General features: G+C 32.5%; 2 protein-coding genes across 5 annotated transcripts in view; both read right to left on the bottom strand.

Annotated features, from left to right (window-relative positions):
- Window positions 1-23,420, bottom strand: part of LOC108732453 (UNC93-like protein) — a 266,863-nt gene that overhangs the window by 40,798 nt on the left and 202,645 nt on the right. The window contains exon 1 of one of the 4 annotated variants that reach the window (XM_018463274.2): window positions 6,140-6,325. The exons of 2 other annotated variants lie outside the window; for them this stretch is intronic. In XM_018463274.2, coding sequence (XP_018318776.1) covers window positions 6,140-6,145 — 6 coding nt within the window. In that variant the 5' untranslated portion in view covers window positions 6,146-6,325. Of the gene's footprint in view, window positions 1-3,280; window positions 3,392-6,139; window positions 6,326-23,420 lie in introns of those variants that run through there. One more of the 4 variants, XM_018463272.1, reaches the window with a different exon arrangement.
- On the bottom strand, window positions 12,235-13,002 carry LOC108732454 (calmodulin-like). Its single transcript, XM_018463279.1, has one exon. It carries the CDS (start codon window positions 12,938-12,940, stop codon window positions 12,425-12,427), a length of 516 nt encoding a protein of 171 aa, XP_018318781.1. The 5' UTR covers window positions 12,941-13,002; the 3' UTR covers window positions 12,235-12,424.

The following is a 23,420-nucleotide window of genomic DNA, read 5'->3' on the forward strand; positions in this document are numbered from 1 at the left end:
ATCATATTGAATTTCTACAAACGAAAATATTCTAAACATTGTTATTTCATGTCTGGATGTTCCTGTTTTATTTTTGTTCTTCTTTCGGCCCCCAAACACTGGCTGAAAAATTTTCCGTGTAGATGCTCATCAGATAAAAAAAAATATTGCAATTTTTTACGTTCTCTTTTTATTTACGAATCAAGGAAAATCTGCAAACATGTTGCAATCTCAGATTAAAAAGGTCACCATATGTTTGATCATTTCATCAAGTTGGAATCTTTGGAATGATCTCATTCTTGTCTACTACTGTCATCTAACAAAATTTTTAATTGGGTGCTACTTAAATTAAAACGCATTTTACAAGAAACAGAGCAATTTGCTCTTAGCGTCACGCTTTCATTGATGTAAACTATACAAAATATCCGGTTGTGCGAACCAATTCCAACCAAGCAGGTCGTGTTTACGTATAATTAGACAAATTCTCTAAACGTATTTCATGTTTACATATATTTCACCCTAAAAATTAGTTGCAGCCAGACCTTTTTAATATTGTTTCAATTAAAACATTAGTTAGAGCTTTGAAACTGACGAACTAAAATAAAAAACTAATTCGATTTCTAGTTTATCATAGTCAATATAATCTATGCAATACGTTATCTATATTTTGATTGAGTTCTACCAGAGAGGATTGATCGGTACAAAGGAGTAAAGTCCTATTGTTTGTTTTTTTTTTTATATTCTACACAACGAAAATTCTCTATAACAAAAGAAAATCCTTAGTTTTCCAAACTTTTAATTTTTACTACCCCTTTAATAAATTTGAAAGTTTTAGGCGCATTTGTTTATTCACAGAAAAGTAACGGAATGCATTTCTATTTTAGACGTTCTTACATAAATTTAAATGTAAAAACAACGGAATTCTTGTTTACATTATCAATTTGTAGATACTAGGTAATAAACAGAAAATGTCGGACAAGGTAAACGACATCCTATTAATACAGCTTAAAGTCTTATTATTTTATTTACGAGTTATTATCGAATTTAGAATGTAGTCGTCACATTCTAATTAATAAACAATTAAGCTTATTAGGTTTTTAACGTAGAATGGAACCACGTAAGAAATTAAGATAAAACTAGTTAAAATTATTTAAGTATTTACACTTGTTTGGTAGGATATAGTCTAATTTTTCCTCTTTTTTATCACTTAATTATAATGAATCACCTTAACACTATGTGTACAGTTTCTATCGAAAGTTATGTGCTGCAAACGAAAACAGACTTAAAGGGATCATCTAATGATGAATCATTTTATGTAGGTAATGTAAAAATTATATTTCAACAGTCGTTTGAAGATAACAGACATTATTAGTGTCTTAATCAAGTTAGTATTATATGTGTACCCGTCTGAAAAAAAAAACTAAAGATTTATAGTTCTTTTAAAATAAGTAAATAACGAATTTTGTATCTAAATTGATTTCTAATCATGAACTAATTCAAAAGAAAATGATTCTTATTCATATGTTTGATATTTATTGTTATCCATTGTACTTTTCAGGTGGAGATATTTTAATGTCATCGGGTAGTAAATTACCATCAAGCTACAAAAAGTAGTTGAAATTACATAAAACTAATAATATAAATACTGTTTTTAAATCGTTTTATAGAATCGTAGACTGAAATTAAGGATATAGCATGTTCTAGTTTTAGGAAAAAGTGAAGATTAACTCAGGATAGGAAAGAGTGGAGGTGCGTGTCGAATCAGTCTTAAGACTGATGATCCTATATTATTATGAGATTGAAATTAATCTTTACATTACCATAAAAATTAAAAAAAAAATCATATTTTTTGTTAATTACTGTATTTAAGTGTTTCGGTTCCAATTTTATCAATAAAGTACATATTCGTTCTAATGACCGTCTAAAACCATTTCTCTACTTTAAATACTCACAAAGAAATATAATGTTATCATTTAAGATACTTGCAATCACGTATTCTATTGTTAAAAAATAAAAAAAAGAAGTGTTAGTATCACTTACTTTAAAATGATCTAATTGTGTGTTATTCAATAAGAAGCAATACAATTAAAAATTATCATGCAATAACGTCCATGCTTAATACCAACGATAATGTTTTAAGTGATTTATTAGTTATTGTTACTTAATTACTGTGCTTTACAGCTGTAGCTTTATCTTTTGGTGTGCACTAATGCGTTTCAAACTTTATAAAGAATAGTAGTATACTATTCATAAATGTAGAAGTAGCAACATTCTGTAGCAGATAGACCCCGTGCAGTGTGCATTCAGCTTTATCATGTGCTGTTAACCATGTCGCACGCAAATGGCCATTTCAGTCAAATAAAACATTTGCCAAGGTAAATAATTTTGGACCAGGCAAATTATTGAAACTATTCTTTCAAATTATTCGGCTGGGCAAATATCATTTCATTAGACGAATTGCCTAATAAATTCTTAGGCAAATAATACGGAAATTATTTCGCCAATTGTTTTGTTCCACCAATTCCTGTTGAGAATAATTGTAGGTATTTTTTTTTCTTCACATAGGTATTATAATAATTGAATAGCATACAGACAGAGATGGACTCAATTAGTAAAACATCATTTGCCTAGGCCAGGGGTCTTGCTGATCTTATACAGTAGAATCCGCTTATAATGACATCTAAGGGAAACGACAAACAGGCCATACTACACGGACGTCATACAAAGCATAATCAACAAACAACTTCCTATTTTGGTTAGAACAATGAATTGTAATATATATAAGAAGGGTCAGAAAAATGATCGAAAATGTTATTATTAATCATTTGGGTCACTATAGCCGGATATGATTTCTTAAGAATCAGTAATAATAAACGATATGTCATTTTAAACGGAGTCATTGTATCAAAACTTTCCTATAGAGAATTTAATATGAAAACCAAACTTAATACTACAGTTACTTTATATTAAGCGGTTGGTTAATATAGGCGGAATCATAATAAACGAATTCCGCTGTAATACAAACTTCACGGGCTGCATATAACATTATATATCTCTATATTAGATATAGACCCACTGTACTCATTTTTTGAATGTATAATATATTTTGTAAAATTATGATGAATCTCGCGGATCACAAAAATTTTTAAGGAGGGCCCCGGGTAGGCCACTCCTGACCTGGGCATATAATTTGAACCCTATATTAGGAAAATGTTATTTCACTGAAATGACAATCTACCTGCGACATGTACATATACAACCTTTTGCCTGGTTACCATAACATTTTACAAAATATGCTTACAGAAGACATTCTTCTTGCAATTTCTTGCAGAAGTGGCGAGTTTCTTCTGGAGTTTCGATGAATGTAATGCTTCGCGTGTCCAGAGAAGTCGTACATTTTGCTGCTTTTACTAGTAGGCCAGATACAATTCACACACAATGGAATTAGTACTGATTGTGTCTCACTTTTGTTTAGAAATAAAAACAGAAACTAAATTCTAAATTCCAAGATAGGTAAATAATTTATTTCAGTACTAAAAAGTTTAAAAAATTGTTTAATATCTACAATATCAGTTANAAAACTGTGAATGTTGTATATAAAGACATTCTATAGTATATTTAGTATGTTCAGGAGGTATCTTTTGAAGATTTCCCCTTTTCGATAATGATCTGAACAAAACAAAAATATACACATCAGCATTGCACCAGTGCGAGGCTGGGGCGGGTCGCTAGTAATTAATAATTTCAAATTCTTCTAAATGTCTCATTGTTAATCATTAATATGTAACATTTTGACATTTAATAGGGGTTAATATCAAATATTAATGTGAAAATTACTTTTTCCCTCATTAACTTGAGATAGTTTCTAGTGGGAGAAAATTAAAAATGAATTTTCACATTAATGTTTAATAATTAATAATTTACAATCAATGTATTCATCATAAAAAGGGAAAAAATGGATGTAATATTCCCAGTAACAGTTCCACGTAGAAATGCATGTACCTACCTAATCTTAATGTCAAATCTCAAGGCGATGCACATTAAAAAGAAGTAAAATACTGATAAAGAACTATTACTATTTACGAACATTCAGCAATAAATGCTGATTGGGAATTTAATTTAATTTAATTATTTCGAAATTTAACAAACCAATTTGTTTGATACACCGTTTTTATATGAAGTCTTTTTTGCATCTTTAAAGTCACATTACGTAAATAAATCAGATACGAAAAGCGTAATAGTGAACGATGGTTATTTTAAATATTTTCTTGACTGTTACTGGCCAATAAATACAGAAAATCACTTGAACAGTAAAGAATGCAAAAAAAAAAACAGAAATGAAAAGTGTTTATACGAAGCGATCAATAAAGATCATTTATAGGCCTTATAAAGGTGTACACGATTTACAATAGGCAAGTATAAAACCGGGGGAAGTTACAAGGTCATCTATGTAATCAAACTTATATATATATATATATGTAACATTAAATACACTTTTGTTGTTAGCTCCTATTTCGTACTCCTGCTTCAATAATAACTAACTATTCAAAAAATCTTTTAAATTTCATCAAAACTTAAATGAATTCAAACGTAATTTAGATTTTAAACCCCGTTAGCTGTTTAACAAGGCTGAAATTAATAATTTTGGTCTAAATATTCAATATCAAAGCGATATTTAAGAGGTGGAGGATGAAATTTAATTCAGTGCACTGATAATTCGAGCGTTTCTCGGAATCAACTTGAAGCTTTACTCACAAATAAAAAGCTTTTTTACTCAATTATCCCCTAAATACTTTGGCACCACCAGGCAATTATATTTTTACACGCGGCGTACATTTGCAGTAAATTTTTGGTCACTTGTTTCGTGAAATTTTCGGATAGCGTGCTCGAACTCGGACCCGATCGTGCTAACAACTGTATTCGGATTCAATTGAATTTCTTTATCAACTTTTGAACAATAGAAGGCTATAAAGTTACCGTATTTGTTATTGCGCGAAGTGTAAACAAAACAGGTGTCGATATCAAAATATGTGGGCATACCTTTACACTTTCGTCTACCTATATTTACCATCACTATAAAGGAAACTGCTGTTTCTTATTAGACATTACAAACCACTTTACTACGAGTACTACCTCTATAATACAATGAAACTGCAATTGTTATTAAATTTTGGAAAGCATGTCAAAAAGAGGATGTTTTTTAAAGGACCCTAACGTTTCAGATCCTTTAAATTATCCTGATCAAGTCTCAACTTACTGCATTGAAACAAAATGATTCAAAGAACATTTTATCAAACTTTCATTACAATTGACTGAAGCCAATTTTCCTATAGAAAACTACGGATTATTTTCATAAAGCACTTCATTGCATCAGTCATACCATGGACAGAAGTCCAGAAAAGTCAAAAAATCTTACAGCAACCATTAGATTCGATCATCGTCATAAGGTCGTCGGTCCTAAGACGAGTTGAACAAGCACATCCACTGTTACTTATCGTGAGCTAATCTTTGCATTTCCCTAAAACTAGAACATCTCACATTCTTAACTATTTGCGAACAGTCATTCAATCTAGGTCTACCTCTATTCCTCTTAACTCCTGTTTCTGCCTCTAATATGTTTCTGACTAAACCTTCATGTCTAAGAAGGTGTCCTACCAACCTATCTCGCCTATTCTTTATTAACGTCTATAGAGTCCTCTGTTCTCCTATTCTTTCTAATAATAATTCTTCATTTCTAACCTTCTCTATCTTCGGTACCCTAATCATTCGCCTGTAACATCACATTTTGAACGCTTTTAACCGCGTCCATGATTCGCGCCCGTAAAGCGTCGCGCTCCAAACATACACCTTTAACAATCTTTTTCGAATTTCTAAATTAATTGTTCGCGGCATGAAAGTGACTTCTTTTTATTGAAGGCGACTTGACCCTGTGCTATCCTCTGCTTTATATCCCTACCACTCCTTCCGTCCTGAGTTATCTGACTTCCTAGATACCTAAAATCAACCACTTTTTCTAGTCTTTCATCACCTATCATCCTTAATTAACGATAGCACTCGTTAGTAAATGGCATGCAAAATCCTTTATAATGACAAATAATTTGTAACTTTTAGTAAGTCAGTATTTGCTCTGAATTGTTTAATTTAATTGATAGGTACATACCAGCATAATATTCCTGTTGTTATAAACTTACGTTAAAGACCAATAGTAAGAGGAATTATACAATGTTTTAGGCAATGAAATTACCGAATTTAATACTGATTCTAGAGAAGTAATTTTAGTAAAACAATGAATGAAACGATTGAGGAAACCACTTCACTAATCAATCACAAAACACAATATTATTGGAGAAACAGTATAAATACACTTATATGTGTACGTAGGTATGTGCATTGATGATGAGTTAAGTGGCAACTAAATTATATTCGCGATCTCGAATTAGTTTTATGTAAAGATATGTCTCAATCACATATATTTATTTGCCCATTATCTTCTAGAAATCATCGTGTCGCTGTGTTCACGCAAACCATGCACGTCACGAAAACTTGCCATTTTACGTCAACTTCTTATAGAGGATTATCTTTTATTTTTTAATGGATTATAAAACTTGAAAGATTTCAACAAAATAATGAAAAATTGAATTCACATGCTTCCGCCAAATCCAACAATTTATCAAGATATACACTTCGGGGAAGGCCAAAAAGTGATGTAAATATATAATTAAGGTAAGGAAAAAAACAGCCACACTGTAATTATTATTTTTTAATAATAATGAAAACAGATTAACTTACTTTGAAAATGATACAGATTAGACACAAATATACAAGAACACACAGGCACCCCGTTGGCATAAAAATGAACTTCATCTAAAATCTATATTTATCTAGATTATGTCTGTTATTCTATACCCTATACTCATACCAGATTTGAAAAATATTAAGGGATAAGTACGCTCAATTCAAATTCAAGAATATTTTTTCACAATTGTGTTTTCTTAAAAGTAAATACATACACTGCATTCACTATAAAGTATTAAATGTTTGCACTCTTTTAACTTATAAAAGAACTCATACTACGTTTCTGACAATTGCACACCAACAATAATAGTTGACTTCTCTTATAAATATGACAGTGAAAATATTCACATACCTAACCGAAACTAAAATTTGAAATGTAATAAAATGAGTAGGTCCTACCATATTCAAGTAGGTACTAAAAAAAAAAGTAAACCGCTTTCTTTTACCTTCACGTAAGACTTCTAATCAGATAAAAATCAATAAGAAGTCTATAATCAAAAGTGCAATAAGTAGGTATTAAATTGTAATTCAAAATTCAATTTACGTTTACAGATTCGTCGTTGTAAATGCCGAATATAGAATCGTTTCATGGACTTTTTCGTTTGAATACTCTTCAAAAAATTACAGTTTCCATCATGTAGCGGAAACATAGATGCTTTCAGCGTTATTATAATGTGACCTTTAACGGTCCGATTCACTTTTTCTCATTATTATTTAATTCATAATCCGTCGTTTGTTTGTGAATGTAAACGTAAAAGCAATTAGTGTTCATGATCCCGAATGAAGCCGATCAGGCTTTGTGTACATGTTAAACAGGTGTGAAGTTTCGTTTACAAAACATTTCTACAATTAACTTGCACAATCTATCCGCTGTTAACAGAAAAGCTACAATGAAAATATAAATAAATTATCCTTTGATAGCAGGACCTACACAAGCAAATAGATGAATACTATCAATGTCTTTAGACTTCGTTAAACTAGAAGAAACTAAACTGAATCAAAATGTGCCAAATTGAGTAAATACGAGTCCGAATATTGGAGTATTTACTACATAATGCAATGGTATTTTTTGGTTCACAATTAACATCCAGCAAATTTATTCGAATATTTGGATAGACCCGCTTAAACTAGATGACAAATGTGTCAAATTGAGTAAATACGAGTCCAAATGTTGAAGTACTTACCCCAGGTCGCAATTCTAGTTTTTGGCTCAGAATTATTCGAATATTTGTATAGGCAATCTTAAACCAGAAGAATGTAAATACGAGTCCGAATATTCAAGTATTTACCACAGGAAGCAATTCTAGTTTCTGGCTGAAAATTAACATTGGGCAAATTTATTCGAATACTACGATAGATCTGCTTAAACTAGAAGAAACTAAACTGAATCAAACTGTGCCAAATTGAGTAAATACGAGTCCGAACGTTGGATGCAATGCTAGGTTTTAGCTGAAAATCAACATTGGGCAAATTTATTCGAATACTGGAATAGATCTGCTTAAACTAGAAGAAACTAAACTGAATCAAAATGTGCCAAATTGAGTAAATTTGAGTACGAATGTTGGAGTATTTACCACATAATCCAATGGTGGTTTTTGACTCACAATTAACATCCAGCAAATTTATTCAAGTACTTGGATAGACCTGCTTAAACTAGAAGAAAGCAAAGCGAATTAAACGTGTCAAATTGAGTAAATACGAGTCCGATATCGAAGTAGGTACTGTATAAAAATCAAACCGAATAATTCCAGTGAATATCTGCATAAAACCGATTAATAGTCGATGCTCGTTCTCATTTTGGTAAAAATTATGTTGAACCCATCCGTCATCTCAATTAATGTCAGAATTTATAATTCTTGTATGATTTGTTATGAAGAAGTATTATTTAGCATACAATTAAGGCTTAAGCTGATTAGAAAAGTATGGAAAAATATTCGTAATTAACAGTCATTTGACCCCGATAAGAAAGTGAATGAGTGGGCTCGTATCGTAATTGGAATTGATCGAATGCCTTTTTTAAAGCCAATTTGATTTATTTCTTAATAAGCGTAATATTTAATAGTTGCAGGTAATCTCTGATTATCCGGGAAATCACATGCACGATACTGCTGACAAGCAAAGTTCACAAGAAAAAAAACAAGAAATATAAGGTACAGTTGCGTTATCGTACAAATAAAGTACTAATAAATTACTGTAGTCGATAAAGTTTTACAACAGTTAGAAACGTTTGGCGGATAAGCAAATAATTTGAAACCTTCGTTTGTGGAATATCAATAAATTAGCAGAAAGGTTAAAAGTAATAAGTTGCTAAAAGAAAAGGCTACCAGTTATTATTACCTTTCAAGTGTGTCCAAAAGAAACGCAACAAAATTATACGAACTGCGGAAATGTCCAAAGATATTGAACAAAGTAATAATGAGGAAATTGTGATTACAATGTTTGCAATTGCGAAAATGATACAAGTAAACAAGACGGTAACTACAGTACTTAAATTAATATGTAGTAAAAGACATTGAGTTCTTAATGTTATGTTCCAATACCACATACTCACTGTGGGTACATTAAAACAAACAACCAAAAATATATGTAATGATGATAATGGTAAAAGCTCCTTCTTGAAACGATATCTAAGCTTTCCATCTATATCTTCAATGGTCTATTGGTTGATTACAAAACGGTTTTGATTCCAGCCTACAAATCTTCGAGACTTCTCCTTCAGGTCAATAATATTTATCCCGTGTGTGTTATCAACTTCAAAGTATTCTTCATTTAATTAATTAATTTCATGATTTTGATATATAATACATACATAATGAATAGAAATGTGAGATAAATAAGGTTGTAAATGATTTATTATTTAAAAAACTGAACACCTAATTTAATCTAACCCACCTTGAAAAACTTCCTAACTAGAGGCGAAACGTCAGTATTGCTTTTTTAATCACTAAATAGTATAAAACAAAGTCGCTTTCCCGCTGTTTGTCCCTACTACGCAACGGATTTTGATGCGGTTTTTTTTAAAAGATAGAGTGATTCAAAAGGAAGGTTTATATGTATAATACATGCATAATATAGTAGGGAAACACTGATAATTTTAGAGGTTTCTAATGTGATGTCGTAAATAAACACATTTTTTGCGCTTACATTGCAAACGCTGGCTGAACCCTACGAGATAGATCAAAATAATGTACTACAATATTGTACATCTTAAAAGGGTCTACAAAAAAGTCCGGGATGGTATATGTCTATCTCTTAGGGATAACCCACAATAACCATTTTTATCCTTTACTTTTTATGAGAAATAATGACTTATTTACGAAGCGATTGTAGGCAATACAGCATTAATTCTTATCCAATTAAGTACCTTAAATACATTGTGCATTTAATATAGATCAATATGGCCCTTTACAGCATGTAATTTAAATGAATATTTTCGAAGATATTACAGATTTAAAATGCAGGGACATAGCGATTGCGGCAGTACCGGCCGGGAGGCCGGTTTGTATTGTCTAATGACAAAAAAAACTGTGAATGTTGTATATAAAGACATTCTATAGTATATTTAGTATGTTCAGGAGGTATCTTTTGAAGATTTCCCCTTTTCGATAATGATCTGAACAAAACAAAAATATACACATCAGCATTGCACCAGTGCGAGGCTGGGGCGGGTCGCTAGTAATTAATAATTTCAAATTCTTCTAAATGTCTCATTGTTAATCATTAATATGAAACATTTTGACATTTAATAGGGGTTAATATCAAATATTAATGTGAAAATTACTTTTTCCCTCATTAACTTGAGATAGTTTCTAGTGGGAGAAAATTAAAAATGAATTTTCACATTAATGTTTAATAATTAATAATTTACAATCAATGTATTCATCATAAAAAGGGAAAAAATGGATGTAATATTCCCAGTAACAGTTCCACGTAGAAATGCATGTACCTACCTAATCTTAATGTCAAATCTCAAGGCGATGCACATTAAAAAGAAGTAAAATACTGATAAAGAACTATTACTATTTACGAACATTCTGTTCCTGAGAATGTAAAATAACTAATATAATAATTAAAAAGACGTAGATACCTGTAATAGTTTTTCTGGACTGTTCCACTGTTTTTCACAAAAGAACTAGACAGCATGTGTGACGTTAAGAAAAAACGATTTTTATCGATCTATCTATTACACTAATAATAAGTTTACTACATTTGAATTAATTAAAAAATTTCTAATAGGTAAGGAACCTTTAATGCACAAAAGTTTTCCAGAGCTTCTTCAATATTCTTTTCACAAATCCATTTGGATTTTGTTATCAATCCTTACAGTCACAATAAACCATGACGTAGGGACTCACTTAAGTTTTGCCAAATACATTGTATGCTTAAAGATACCTATGACATAATAAGTACTCAAACATAAATAGATTTAGATATTTAAAATCAGTTAATCCATCAATTCCTATACATATAAATAACACAAATATGCAGACTATCACTACCGATACCATTGAGTATTTTTCAATAAGTGGCATACAACTCGAACCATCAATCAATCAATGATACTTCCTAGTGTTTCAATAATATCTATGATGATAATCGTACTATCAGTTTAGAATATCCGGCAAACATAAAAGAAAAATAACCGATAATCCTTAATAAAATGTGGAACGGACACAACTGCATATAATTTTCACGCACAGAGAAAAGGCAACAATAGTTGACATTTTTACAAGAGGAAAATCTATTCATCTCATCAACTGTCCGTTATTCTGAACCAATCTTCGCATTTCTCTAAAACTAGAACACCTCACATCCCTATTTGTGAGTAGGAATTTAATTTAGGTCTACCTCTACTCCTCTTAACTCCTGTTTCTGCTTCGAATATGACTCTAACTAGCCCTTCATGCTTGAGATGGTGTCCTACCGACCTTTTTCTTACTGACTTCTATAGTGCTGTCTGTCTCCTACGTAATTTGTCACACTGCGTCTGATTCTAACCTCAGAATTGCCTTCGCACGTCCAGATTTTGTGAAATCCTAACCTCTAAAATATATACAACTTATGGACCTTCTGAAACAACACTACGTGAAGTAAAAGTATGAAGCATTTAAGGAAGTATTTATTTCTAAAGTAGTTTTTATCGCTGGATTAGAACTTTACTTCAAAATTATCATAACGGATCAAGATTTTCATATATTATAACCTCAAAATCCAAGTGGGCATGTTTGTTTTGGGGGTCTCTGTTTGTTTTGGAGACAGATTCGCATTCGCATTCGAAAATTGCATCAAAAATGATTAGCTTCCTTGTATAATTTTTCGATTTTCAAATCATTAGGTACTAAAAGAGTTAAAAAACGAATCACAGAAGAAGGGCAATAATTCTCGATGTGTTTATCGAAAACAAACTTCTGTCTTCAGAATTATCGTACCTACTACAGTGACTAGAATCATACTGCTTCGTCTGTTTTGTCGTTTTACTTCAGGTAATATTGAATACAAAAAGACCAAAAATGCATTTTTTGAAGTTTAAAATTAACATCTTTCGAAAACCTGACGTGTCATGACAATTCTTTTAATTCAGATTTGGGTTACGTCAAAAATGATAACTCCTAGTCTTACTTTTCTGATACATATTGACCGCGCGGTTATATCACTTGGATGTCATAAGCGAAATAAATTCTTCGTAATTAATTTCGCCGTCTGCATTTCCGTCCACTTCTCTTATCATTTCGCATATTTCTTCTTCGGTGAGCGGTTCTCCAACGGACGTTATAACTTTACGTAAATCTAAAGTCGCAATCATTCCGTCTTCATCTTCGTCGTATTCCTTGAATGCTTCTCGCAACTCATCTATTTCACTTGTGTCATTCATAATGGCGGCCACTAAATTATAAAATTTGGACAGCGGTATCGTACCCGTCTCATTTGGGTCCATTGTGAGCGTCATCTCTTGGAGATCACTCACAGGCTTGTAGTAACCCAGCGCTTTCAGTGCCATATCCAAGCTGGTGTTGGGAATGGAACCGTTTCCAAACGGATCGAACATTTCATACGTTTCGTTCAATTCGGCAAGTTGCTCGTCAGTTATTTTGAGAAATTCGGTTGTTGGCTCGAAGTATTCTTCTTCTCCTCCCTGTCCTTCATCTTCTTCTTCGTCGTCCGCCATATCATTCAAATCGCTGCGAACTCTCTTGTCACAGTGACATTTACTTGTTTGTAGTATAAATAATGCTATCAATATTTTCACTTGTTATAAGGATTTTCATTTATTACTGCCCGGGATAAAAATGTTCAGTCTCTCAGAGTCTCTGAATGTGAGACACTAGTCTCCACCTCTCTCTGGTGTCGCTGAAAGAGACTGTCGAGAGACTGCCAAAAAAACTGTTTAGCGTCTCTGAACGAGAGACTCGAGTCGCTCATAGAGAGATCCTCATTTCGTATCCAGTCTCTGAACGAGAGACTCGAATCTTTGAACGAGAGACTCGAATTTCTGAACGAGAGACTCAAATCTCTGAACGAGAGACCGGAATCTCTCAATAAGTGGTGTCTCTATAGACATGGTTAAAATTTTCTAAGTTCAACTTATTTCAGAGATCCCAGTCTCTCTGTGAGAGGCTCGAATCTCTGAATTAACAATTTTATCGTACCAGTCTCTCATACAGGGACTGTGAGAGATCCATAAAAACACCTAGGCAATAACTGAGAGAAATATGAAGATTGGAAAAACTTTGGCGGTTGTTGTAGAACAAACAGAATAGCTCAAAACCCCAACGCCAAAACACGACACTGTAGTTGTCCGAAGCACTTTTCGGTAACAAAAACAAAAACTGAAGTCCCTGAAGAAGGTAACTTTGTTACCGAAAAGTGCTTCGGACAACTACAGTGTCGTGTTTTGGCGTTGGGGTTTTGAGCTATTCTGTTTGTTCTACAATAACTGAGAGACTGTGAAAGACTGTAAGAGACGCTCTTAGAGACGCTGAAAGACTCTGAGAGACTGGAGAGAGACTGAGAATTTTTGTCTAGGGTATCTGACAAATGTTTTGCTATCTGTATGGGTATTATTTATTATGTCGTTGGGTTTAGACTTCTTCAGACCTCAAAAACACATGCAATCCCTTGGCTGTCCTCTTTTAGTTACCTTCTGACTAACGCTTCGAAGGGAAACTTCCCAAAAGGAGAGTATTCTACGTTCAGCTAGGGCAAATTCAATGGTACTAAAAGCCTGCTCCATGGACTTAAATATTTTGGAGATTTCATTGGGACCCAAATACTAAACGCTATCTATGTCCAAATTTATATAGGAGTCTACAACAGGCTATAAGTTAAAGTAAGCGATATGGTAAAGAGAATGGAATTGTAAGTGTGTACATGGATCCATACTAAATTTATATAAGAATTTACAACAGGTTATAAGTTAATGTAAGCGATATGGTAAAGAGAATGAAATTATAAGTATGTACAGTACATGGATCCATAATCACTGTAGGTGGTTTATGGGTGATACAAACAGGCTGTCATTATAATAAATCGTTCTAATGGCTCATCACGATTTTTATGTGCACGTTACTAATTACAATATTATCATTAGATCTACGATCTACCTATTTCTATTGTTAAATGACATTACGTAACATTTATGTATAATATGGAACTACGTGTGTTAATTATACTATGAGGCAAATAGCCTTAAGCAAAATTAAGATTAACAACTGGTGGTTTTGGAAAAATCCTACATTACGTTTCATTAAATTTTCCTTTTTCTTTCGTAATTATATTAAAGAAGATTATGTAAACATGAATTTGTTACAAATTATATCCCACAATAAAAATTATCAGCAACAATACACTACAACAGAGGCAGGTATGCGAAACAACCGTAGGCCTACAAGTAGTGACGTCACATTTCATCATTCAACTCACTGTTCCACATTTCATTACGTAATGACATATCTATTCATAATTACGAATCAAAAATTGAAAGACAAATTAACTATTACGCGAAATGTCAAGTTTGTTACGGCCTTCAAAATTTTAATAATCATCAACTAACTAACATGCTGCTTTGTTTATATTAGGTATTCCACGTAATATCGCATACAATTAAATCAGACTTTTTCTATAAGATGAGTGCACCTTTTTTATCTTCTGGTTGCTTGCCTAACTAATACAAAGAAGAAATACCTACTCAAAACGAAGGTCACCAGGTCATGGAATGACGCCTAAAATAAGAGACCAACTAATATTAAAAAGAATTTTTAATATTTCAATATTTGTTTTCCTTAAAAAACCAAACACACATAATATATTATGATAGTAAATTAACTCGTAATTAAGGCATCTTCGTTAATACCTTTTGAATGTTAAATAAAATGAAGTGGGTGACGCAGTAGATTTTTAAAAGAGACACCAAAATTTCAGGGTGTGCCTCATTGTCTGCTTCAAGTCACACCTGAAAAGTTTTTTGTAATATGTAAACTTCTCAAGTAATATTTAATATTAATAATGTGAAAATTCATTTTCAATTTTTTACCCGCTATAAAATACCTCAGACTAATGAGGAAAAATTTGTTGTTGTTGTCGCACCCCCGCCGGGATGGCGTTTACTGCGCCATTCGTAGTATTTTCTAAAACGCACTGTTAAGACAGCAGGTAAAAGTTGGTCTGTGTTCTGTCGGAGCTGTCTGCGACGCGCTGATGAGATCCAAAAAGATCGAAATCGCGATCCGCGTCTGGCAGTTTCGACAGAATACAGACAGCTTCGAATTATTTTATTCGATTAAGCTAACGTGCCTACTACGTTGAGGTTGGCTATGCCGGGATTCGTTTTCAGCAACTATTAGATATCCACACAAGTGGACCTTGTTGGAGCATACGTAATCCTAAAATGTAGCATCGTGCTACAGATGGCGTTTCTGCGCAATTTGTAGTATTTTCTAAAATGAATTTTTTGTTTAGTTCTTCTTCATCTTCCATACCATCATATAGCATGACGAGCAATTGTTAGAACCTCTACATTGGCATAAGCAGAAATTAAATCCATACAACTTCTATTTGATGATTGGCTTTGTCAAAAGGAAAACGCAAATCGTTTGGTTAGCCGCATTATAAATCGCATATTGTCAATCAAATTGGTTGACATTCGTGTAGTTTCTTTTTGCGAACTAGCTATACGTCACGCCTAATTTCACAAGCAAATTACGAGACATACAGTGACTTGCACCTAATATAAAATTATAAAAAAAACTGATCAGAACGGCAACAGACAAAAGAATGCTTTAGAAGTGTGTCTACTACAAACAAAAATGTTCTGCCATTAATTTAAACCATCAGAAACCAAAGTTTCAAAGAGTTTGACACAGGGCAATTTTCCGTAAGGATATAGCGGGGTCCTTTTGCACCAGGGAAGTTACTTGGCCTGAAGATTGCTTAAAAATGTAGATCAATAAGTATTATAGATAAATAATGACAATACTGGCAAAACAATGGACAAGGAATTAAGTTTCGACAACATGAAGCCTTTAGTACAACTAAAAAAGCTGTTTTAATTGTCTGCTCTCAAAATTTGGCTGAGCTTTTAGCAAGTAACGAACCATTTGCTTATCGTTTAGTAAAAATTGTCAACTGGATTAGGAATTAAATTTCGACAACAAGAAGCTTTTAGTACAACTGAAAAAGCTCTTTTAATTGTCTGCTTTCTAAATTAGGCTGAGCTTTTAGCAAGTAATGAAGCATTTAGTTATCGTTTAGCAGAAATTGTCTTATGGACTAGGAATAAAGTTCGACAACAAGAAGCTTTTAATACAACTAGAAAAGATTTTTAATTGTTTGCTCTCAAAATTCGGCTGAGCTTTTGGTAAGTAATGAAGCATTTACTTGTCGTTCAGTAGAATTTGTCCACTGGACTAGGAATTAAGTTGTGACAACATGGAGCTTTTAATACAATTGAAAAAGCTTTTTTAATTGTCTGCTTTCTAAATTTAGCTGAGCTTTTAGCAAGTAAAGAAGCATTTAGTTATCGTTTAGCAGAAATTGTCCAATGGACTAGGAATTAAGTTTCGACAACAAGAAGCCTTTAGTACAACTGAAAAAGCTGTTTTAATTGTCTGCTCTCAAAATTCGGCTGAGCTTTTGGAATGTAATGAAGCATTTACTTGTCGTTCAGTAGAAATTGTCCACTGGACTAGGAATTAGGTTGCGACAACGTGGAGCTTTTAGTACAATTGAAAAATCTTTTTTAATTGTCTGCTTTATAAATTTAACTGAGCTTTTAGCATGTAACGAAGCATTTAATTATCGTTTAGTAGAAATACTCCACTGTTTCAACAAGAGGATGATTACAGTTGTTCATCAAGTTTCTTGTTTATTATTTAGCTACTTTACTTCATCACAGCTTTACTGTTTTAAATCACCAGCAACGATACATTTGTGTATCGTATGTGCATGGCGCCTGTGAAGTAAACGGCAATGAAGCAAAACTGACCGTTCCAGATGATAATTTAAAACACATAATAAGAGAAAGAAGGTAAAAGACCGGCGCTACTGGCATCAGATCACATTCTACCATCAGATACCTACATAGGTATTTGCTATAAGTGTGTGTATATTTGTAAGGATGTGAGGTGTATGCACGAATGTAAATGTATGTCCTACCTGTCTAAGTACCGTAGCCATGGAATGCTGTCTGCTAAAAATAGCCTCTCCAAGACCTGAAGAAGCAAGCAAAAGCAAAACACCGGTATTCCTATAAAGAAGGTTGCAATGCTGATAATATAACTCGGCAGTAAGTCAACACTAACCCAGTTTTTGTAATACTTATATACCTATGTATGATGGTGCTTAAGAACTGTGGTGCCATTACCATTAAGATAATAAACGATTAACTCTTTTTTTACATAAAATGGTACCAATGTACAGATATGCTTCTTGGACAATCAAGTTTATCAATACCGTTCACTTTCATGTCATTTATGTTTGAAACCTTCACTTTGTTATACATATATCAGTTTTAGTCTTTAATCTTCAAGTCATTATTTTTACGAATTTTTCGAATTCCAATGACCATTAACATCTATTTGCATTTGGATAATTTTAATCCAATCTTCTATTTTGAAAATACTAAATTCAAATCAAAATAACATGTAGGATTCTAACGTAGTTGAGTCAATTTACAATATTGTAAACTATTTTTAGATGAAAAGCTTTTAGATGGCACAATATTAAGAACTTTTGCCACGAGGAGACCACAAAAATAATAATTTCCTCTTTTGTATTCTCTGCGGTTGGCTTGTCAAGCGTGTGGATGACGATTTTGAAAATCTATCGAGTGTTTGTTGTATTGGTATTATGTAGATGCTTTAATAATAAAATGGTAGCGTGCTTGATTAAAGTAGTACCTAATGACTTCTTGTAAAAAGGTTGAAATTTTTCTAAAAAGTAATAAGTAGGCATTTCTTTCCGAAAAATGAAACTATGAATCGAGCAGCCAAGGAAGTTCCTTCCAAACCATTCATCATTAGAGGGTTTTTAGCCCAAAGACTGGATGAACCGGACCTTCACATTATCCTGTTGCATCCTACATTCCTATGTATTTACGAAAGTTATGGATATCTATTACGATTACGGATATGAAATTATTTCGGATTATTCGACACTTTCCGATAGTTTCTATTCGACAGTTTCGGATAGTTACAGTTGTAGATATTCGAAGAAACTGTAAGGGGATGATACGAATAGGAATAAAATGATTTTACTTCTAGGTTATTATTTAGTACTGCAATCGCAGAAAAAAGCAATTAGCCTTAGAAATGATTCTTACAGCTAACGATTTTAAATATTATCTAGGACTGGAAGAAATCTGCCATAATATATCTCATTTAGACTCCACCCTTAGTCGAAAATATTCGAAATTTTTATACCAAATTCAGTTCATTTGTCAGGTAGATTTTTATTTCAGATATATCCGTTAGTTTCGATTTTGGTTGTGATCATCACATTCCATATCTAATCAAGATCTACCTCTGCCTCTCTTAACACCTGCTTCTAATTCTAATACGTCTGTAATTAGCCCTCAATGTCTGTAAGGTTGTCCTCATTTCTAACCATTTGCATTTCGAGCACAAAAGTTTTCCTAAATATCGAAAATCTGCGACTTCTTTTAGTTTTTGGACTCCTGCTTTTGTATTGATTGAAACCTTACTTTTACATCCCTTGCGTGCCAATATTTTGCTTCCATTTTTATTAATTTTCATACAATACACATGTGGCAACTGACGACATGAAGAATTTTGCAAAAAGTTATTTTAGTAGTACACAACTCAGTAAATTATCGTTTCAAAATAACAGATAACAATTACAATGGTTTCTATGACAATTTTGAATATATTAGAATTTTGGAAAAACAAAATACAGGTAGGCTCTGTTTTGAAATAGGGTACCATGTGATATCCTGTTTAGGACGATAATTCTTGCAAATCATGTTTCACAATGGTTGTCAACAGAGCAATAGAAAGTGATACACAACATGGTTCCACATTTTAACGTGTACGTACACATCTTTAGAGTCACACCTCTTTTCGCTTTGTAATCAAATTAAAATTACTTTAATTGTTACTTGACTGACACCTTTGCAATTCTAGCGGCCGTTTTCACTTCTTGAAGTTTTTGTTTCTTCGACAATAGCGAGACGTTTCGTTTCAATAGACGAATCTAGATCATCCTTTATTTACTATTTTAGATTTAGCGTCTCTAATCTTCTTTATTTACTTATTAGCATATTCAAAAATAAATATTAATATCAGTGCCATACTATAATAATTTATAAAATAAAATAAAGGGATATAAAGCAGAGGATAGCGCATAGTCGAGTCGCCTTCAATAAAAAGAAGTCACTTCTATGCTCGCGAACGGTTAATTTAGAAACTCGAAAAAGATTGTTAAAGGTGTGTGTTTGGAGCGCGACGCTGTACGGGTGCGAAACATGGACGGTGGGCGCGGCGGAAAGGAAAACCGTGGATAGAGCAGGTTAAAAATGAAGAGGTATTAGAAAGAGTAGGAGAACAGAAGACTCTATGGAAGTCAATAAAAAATAGACGAGATAAGTTAGTAAGACACCTTCTTAAACATGAAGGTCTAGTCAGAGATATATTAGAGGCAGAAACGAGAGTTAGGAGAGGTACAGGTAGACCTAGATTAGATTACTGTTCGCAAATAGTTAAAGATGTGGGTTGTTCTAGTTTTGGGGAAATGCGAAGATTAGCTCAGGATAGGAAAGAGTGAAGGTGCTTGACCAACCAGTCTTAAGACTGACGACCTTATTATGATGAAACGTTTTTTTATGTCTTCATTAAAACTTCGAACAGTCACTACAAAACTACTTTAAATCGAATGAGATGTTAATCTTTTTAAGATTTGAAGGAATGATATTGTAAATTTCATCATTAGTTAGAGTTATTTTATGCATTAACGAAGCATCTAGAAAGGAAGTTCGTAGATAAATTATCCTTTACATTCTTCTTAAGAAGAAACCGATAGATACCACATATAATGTTGAACAGGTACACAAGTACCGTTGAAATTTTATTAAAATAGGGTGATGGAAAATTTTACGTCGTCGTCGTTTACATTCTCTCTGCATCTTGTGCAATAAATATAACATACCTTTATAAGCAGTACCTATGCATTTAAATACGCATTACATATTATCACTTGTTGAGTTTCACGACTTTCTCTCGGATTAAAATTAGTGGAAATATTCTAGTAACTATACTATTACTATTATACACGCTAGATGCCACGGTTAATATGTTACGTTATATCTATAAATAATAAATTAGATATTATTTCGATACCACTTAAATATTAATGCGTGTAATGATTACTTAGGTTCTACGTACAAATGGTTCATTAATTGATGTAGAAATTGTATATACACCTAGATTACCCAGCAAAACTCATCTGTACATATAATAAGCTTTGGGTAAATAATAAATAATCTATGAAAAATATCGGATTTGGATCGCCATTGCAATCTTTTTATATCTCATCAGCACGCTATAAGCAGTCTCGATAAATCACCAACCCAATCAATAGAAAAATAATGAAACCAATGTACCTAAACATTTTAAAAGAACACTTAGATGCTGCAGCATGAAAAATGGTTCATTGAGAAAACAATTTCCAATAGGATAATGATCCTCAACATACGCCATCCAAATAAGTTCGACTATGGATATTATACATCTAACAGGTCAAAATCTTGATTCAAATTCCGTAGAGCAAGACTACAAATACCAAACCATATTTAAAAAATCATTTTCCCAGCAACTGTAATTGAAAAACTGACGGTAGATTCTTTTTCTTCTTCTTAAAGCAAAAGGAACTACAGAATGTTCTTTTTCTAACAAAGGGATACTATATTTTTTCTATAAAGTACTTTTAGGTTCTATTGACACGGATTCTTAATAGTTCTGTAACATTTAATGCTGTCCTAATTCAATTTTTCGTATTTTCATTACTTTTCTAGCTGACCTTCGCAATTTCTTAAACTACATTTTCAAGTTCGTGCTAAACAGTTTTGAGCCCAACGTTACCGTACTGTTTTGTTGCTGGCAAGTGTAAAATGCTTTCATTTCACATTAAATTAATTCTTTGAAAATGAACTCGGTTACTTTTATACTGACTAATGCCCCAACTAATTATTACAATAAAATGTTCCTAAGGAATTAGAGTAAATTCCATTACCGAAAGTAAAAAGTAAAAGAAAGCCAAACTTTGGGGTTTCTAAGTGTAAATTTTAATGTTCTTAATTTTTTCAATGAATGATCATTAACCATTCTAACCAAAAATTTGTATGTACAGGATCTATTATTACTGAAATTACGTTTAATAAACACAATCAACATCTGACAATGCGAAACTGTACAATTATATAGTGCTAATCCAATAATAACAATTTGTTCTAAATAGAAAAACAAACATGTCTAATGTCTGAATTGGTCTATAAATTGAGAAATTTCGGCAACTGAAATATTCCTATAACACTATATACTACTAAATTGTCACCAAAATAGTTCCTACAAATTAAACAAAAAAATTTAATTCTAAAATTATAACCAAAACACTATCCTTTGAGACTCTAAAACAACTCCAAACTAGCACCACATTAAAAAAGATTCGAAAGAACCCTCAAACATCGCCTCGCCAAAAAATATACTATAATAGCACCAAAACGGCATCACACATAAAATCGAAAATTTTAGTATCCCTTTAGTGCTGTTTCGGCGCTTTTTTAGTATAAATGCGTCACTCTTTCGGTGGTATTGCAGTAGCTTTCTGGAAAGCAATCGGTGCTGAATCCGTGTTCTTTCCGTACTAAATGCGGTACTGTTTCAGTACTCCATTCGTACACAATCGGCGGCTCAGAGAAATTTATGAAGCTAGTTTGGTCGTAATTCGGTAGAGTGCAACTGAAAAGAATAATTTTTACTCGGGTATTTGCCAAAATGATACTCAATGTAACATATCTACCGGTTGCGAAAGAGTGTATCTTAACATAGAGAATCTCGAAGTATACACCATGCATGTTGCCACTTTATATAATTTTTATATGTGCCTTCATATGTACGTATGCGACTCGGTATTCACGCATCACCTTACTGCTCGTGATGAGACCTNTGTAACATATCTACCGGTTGCGAAAGAGTGTATCTTAACATAGAGAATCTCGAAGTATACACCATGCATGTTGCCACTTTATATAATTTTTATATGTGCCTTCATATGTACGTATGCGACTTCGTACAGATAATCGGTATTCACGCATCACCTTACTGCTCTTGATGAGACCTGTATATTATAATTCAATGCCAATATCCGCATTTTCGCATACAGTATATAGAAACGGAATGAGAACCTTGCTGTTTTATTTTGAAGTAGCTTAAACAATAAAAAGTTAATGTGAAATCCTTCTCTTACCTATATGTATCCAACGAAAAAGTTGACCTAATAGTTCTGCTCTTCTTATAGCATTTTAATGGACTAATACGAAATTTTTGTTATTTCATATAATGGTACCATTGTCACGTAAAATGACACGCGTTTTTAGTAAAATAAATGGTTAGTTATATACTCATACATGTATAAATGTACATTGGCGTTACGGTTTAGCGACTGAAGTTTCCTGTTCATTGTTTGATTGGAAATTCTAATTAAATATTAGGCAACCAAAGGTTATTCGTCTGGCCCTCTAATTTCTGAGGTCCATCAATTTATACGCCAATTATTTATTAATTGAATTATTTTAGAATTCTGTACCACATTATGACAGAACAGTTTTAAAAATAAATATTTTCCATTTTGAATTTTCTCAACTATTCACAGGTTCGTGTTTCTGTAAAGAACGACATTCCAGATAAAGACAATTTCAAGACAACTTTTGCGATTAAAAACACTAAATTAGAGTACAAAAAATATATGAACACAACAAGTTAGCTTCATGAAATTAATGAACATTAGGCTTCATTGATCTTGTAAAGTTGAAGACAATAACAAAGGACATTGTCTAACTTTTTCTGAAAGCACATTGTCAATGTTCAGTCATCTAGCTCAAGTACTTTTCTTGTAGTTACGATTAGACAATAACTAACGAG

Source organism: Agrilus planipennis, unplaced genomic scaffold (genome assembly GCF_000699045.2).
Source record: "Agrilus planipennis isolate EAB-ADULT unplaced genomic scaffold, Apla_2.0 scaffold10, whole genome shotgun sequence".
Lineage (NCBI taxonomy): Eukaryota > Metazoa > Arthropoda > Insecta > Coleoptera > Buprestidae > Agrilus > Agrilus planipennis.

Bases quoted from the DNA above. Each gene is read 5' to 3' on its own strand.
- LOC108732454 (XM_018463279.1), bottom strand. From the start codon at position 12,940: ATGGCGGACGACGAAGAAGAAGATGAAGGACAGGGAGGAGAAGAAGAA.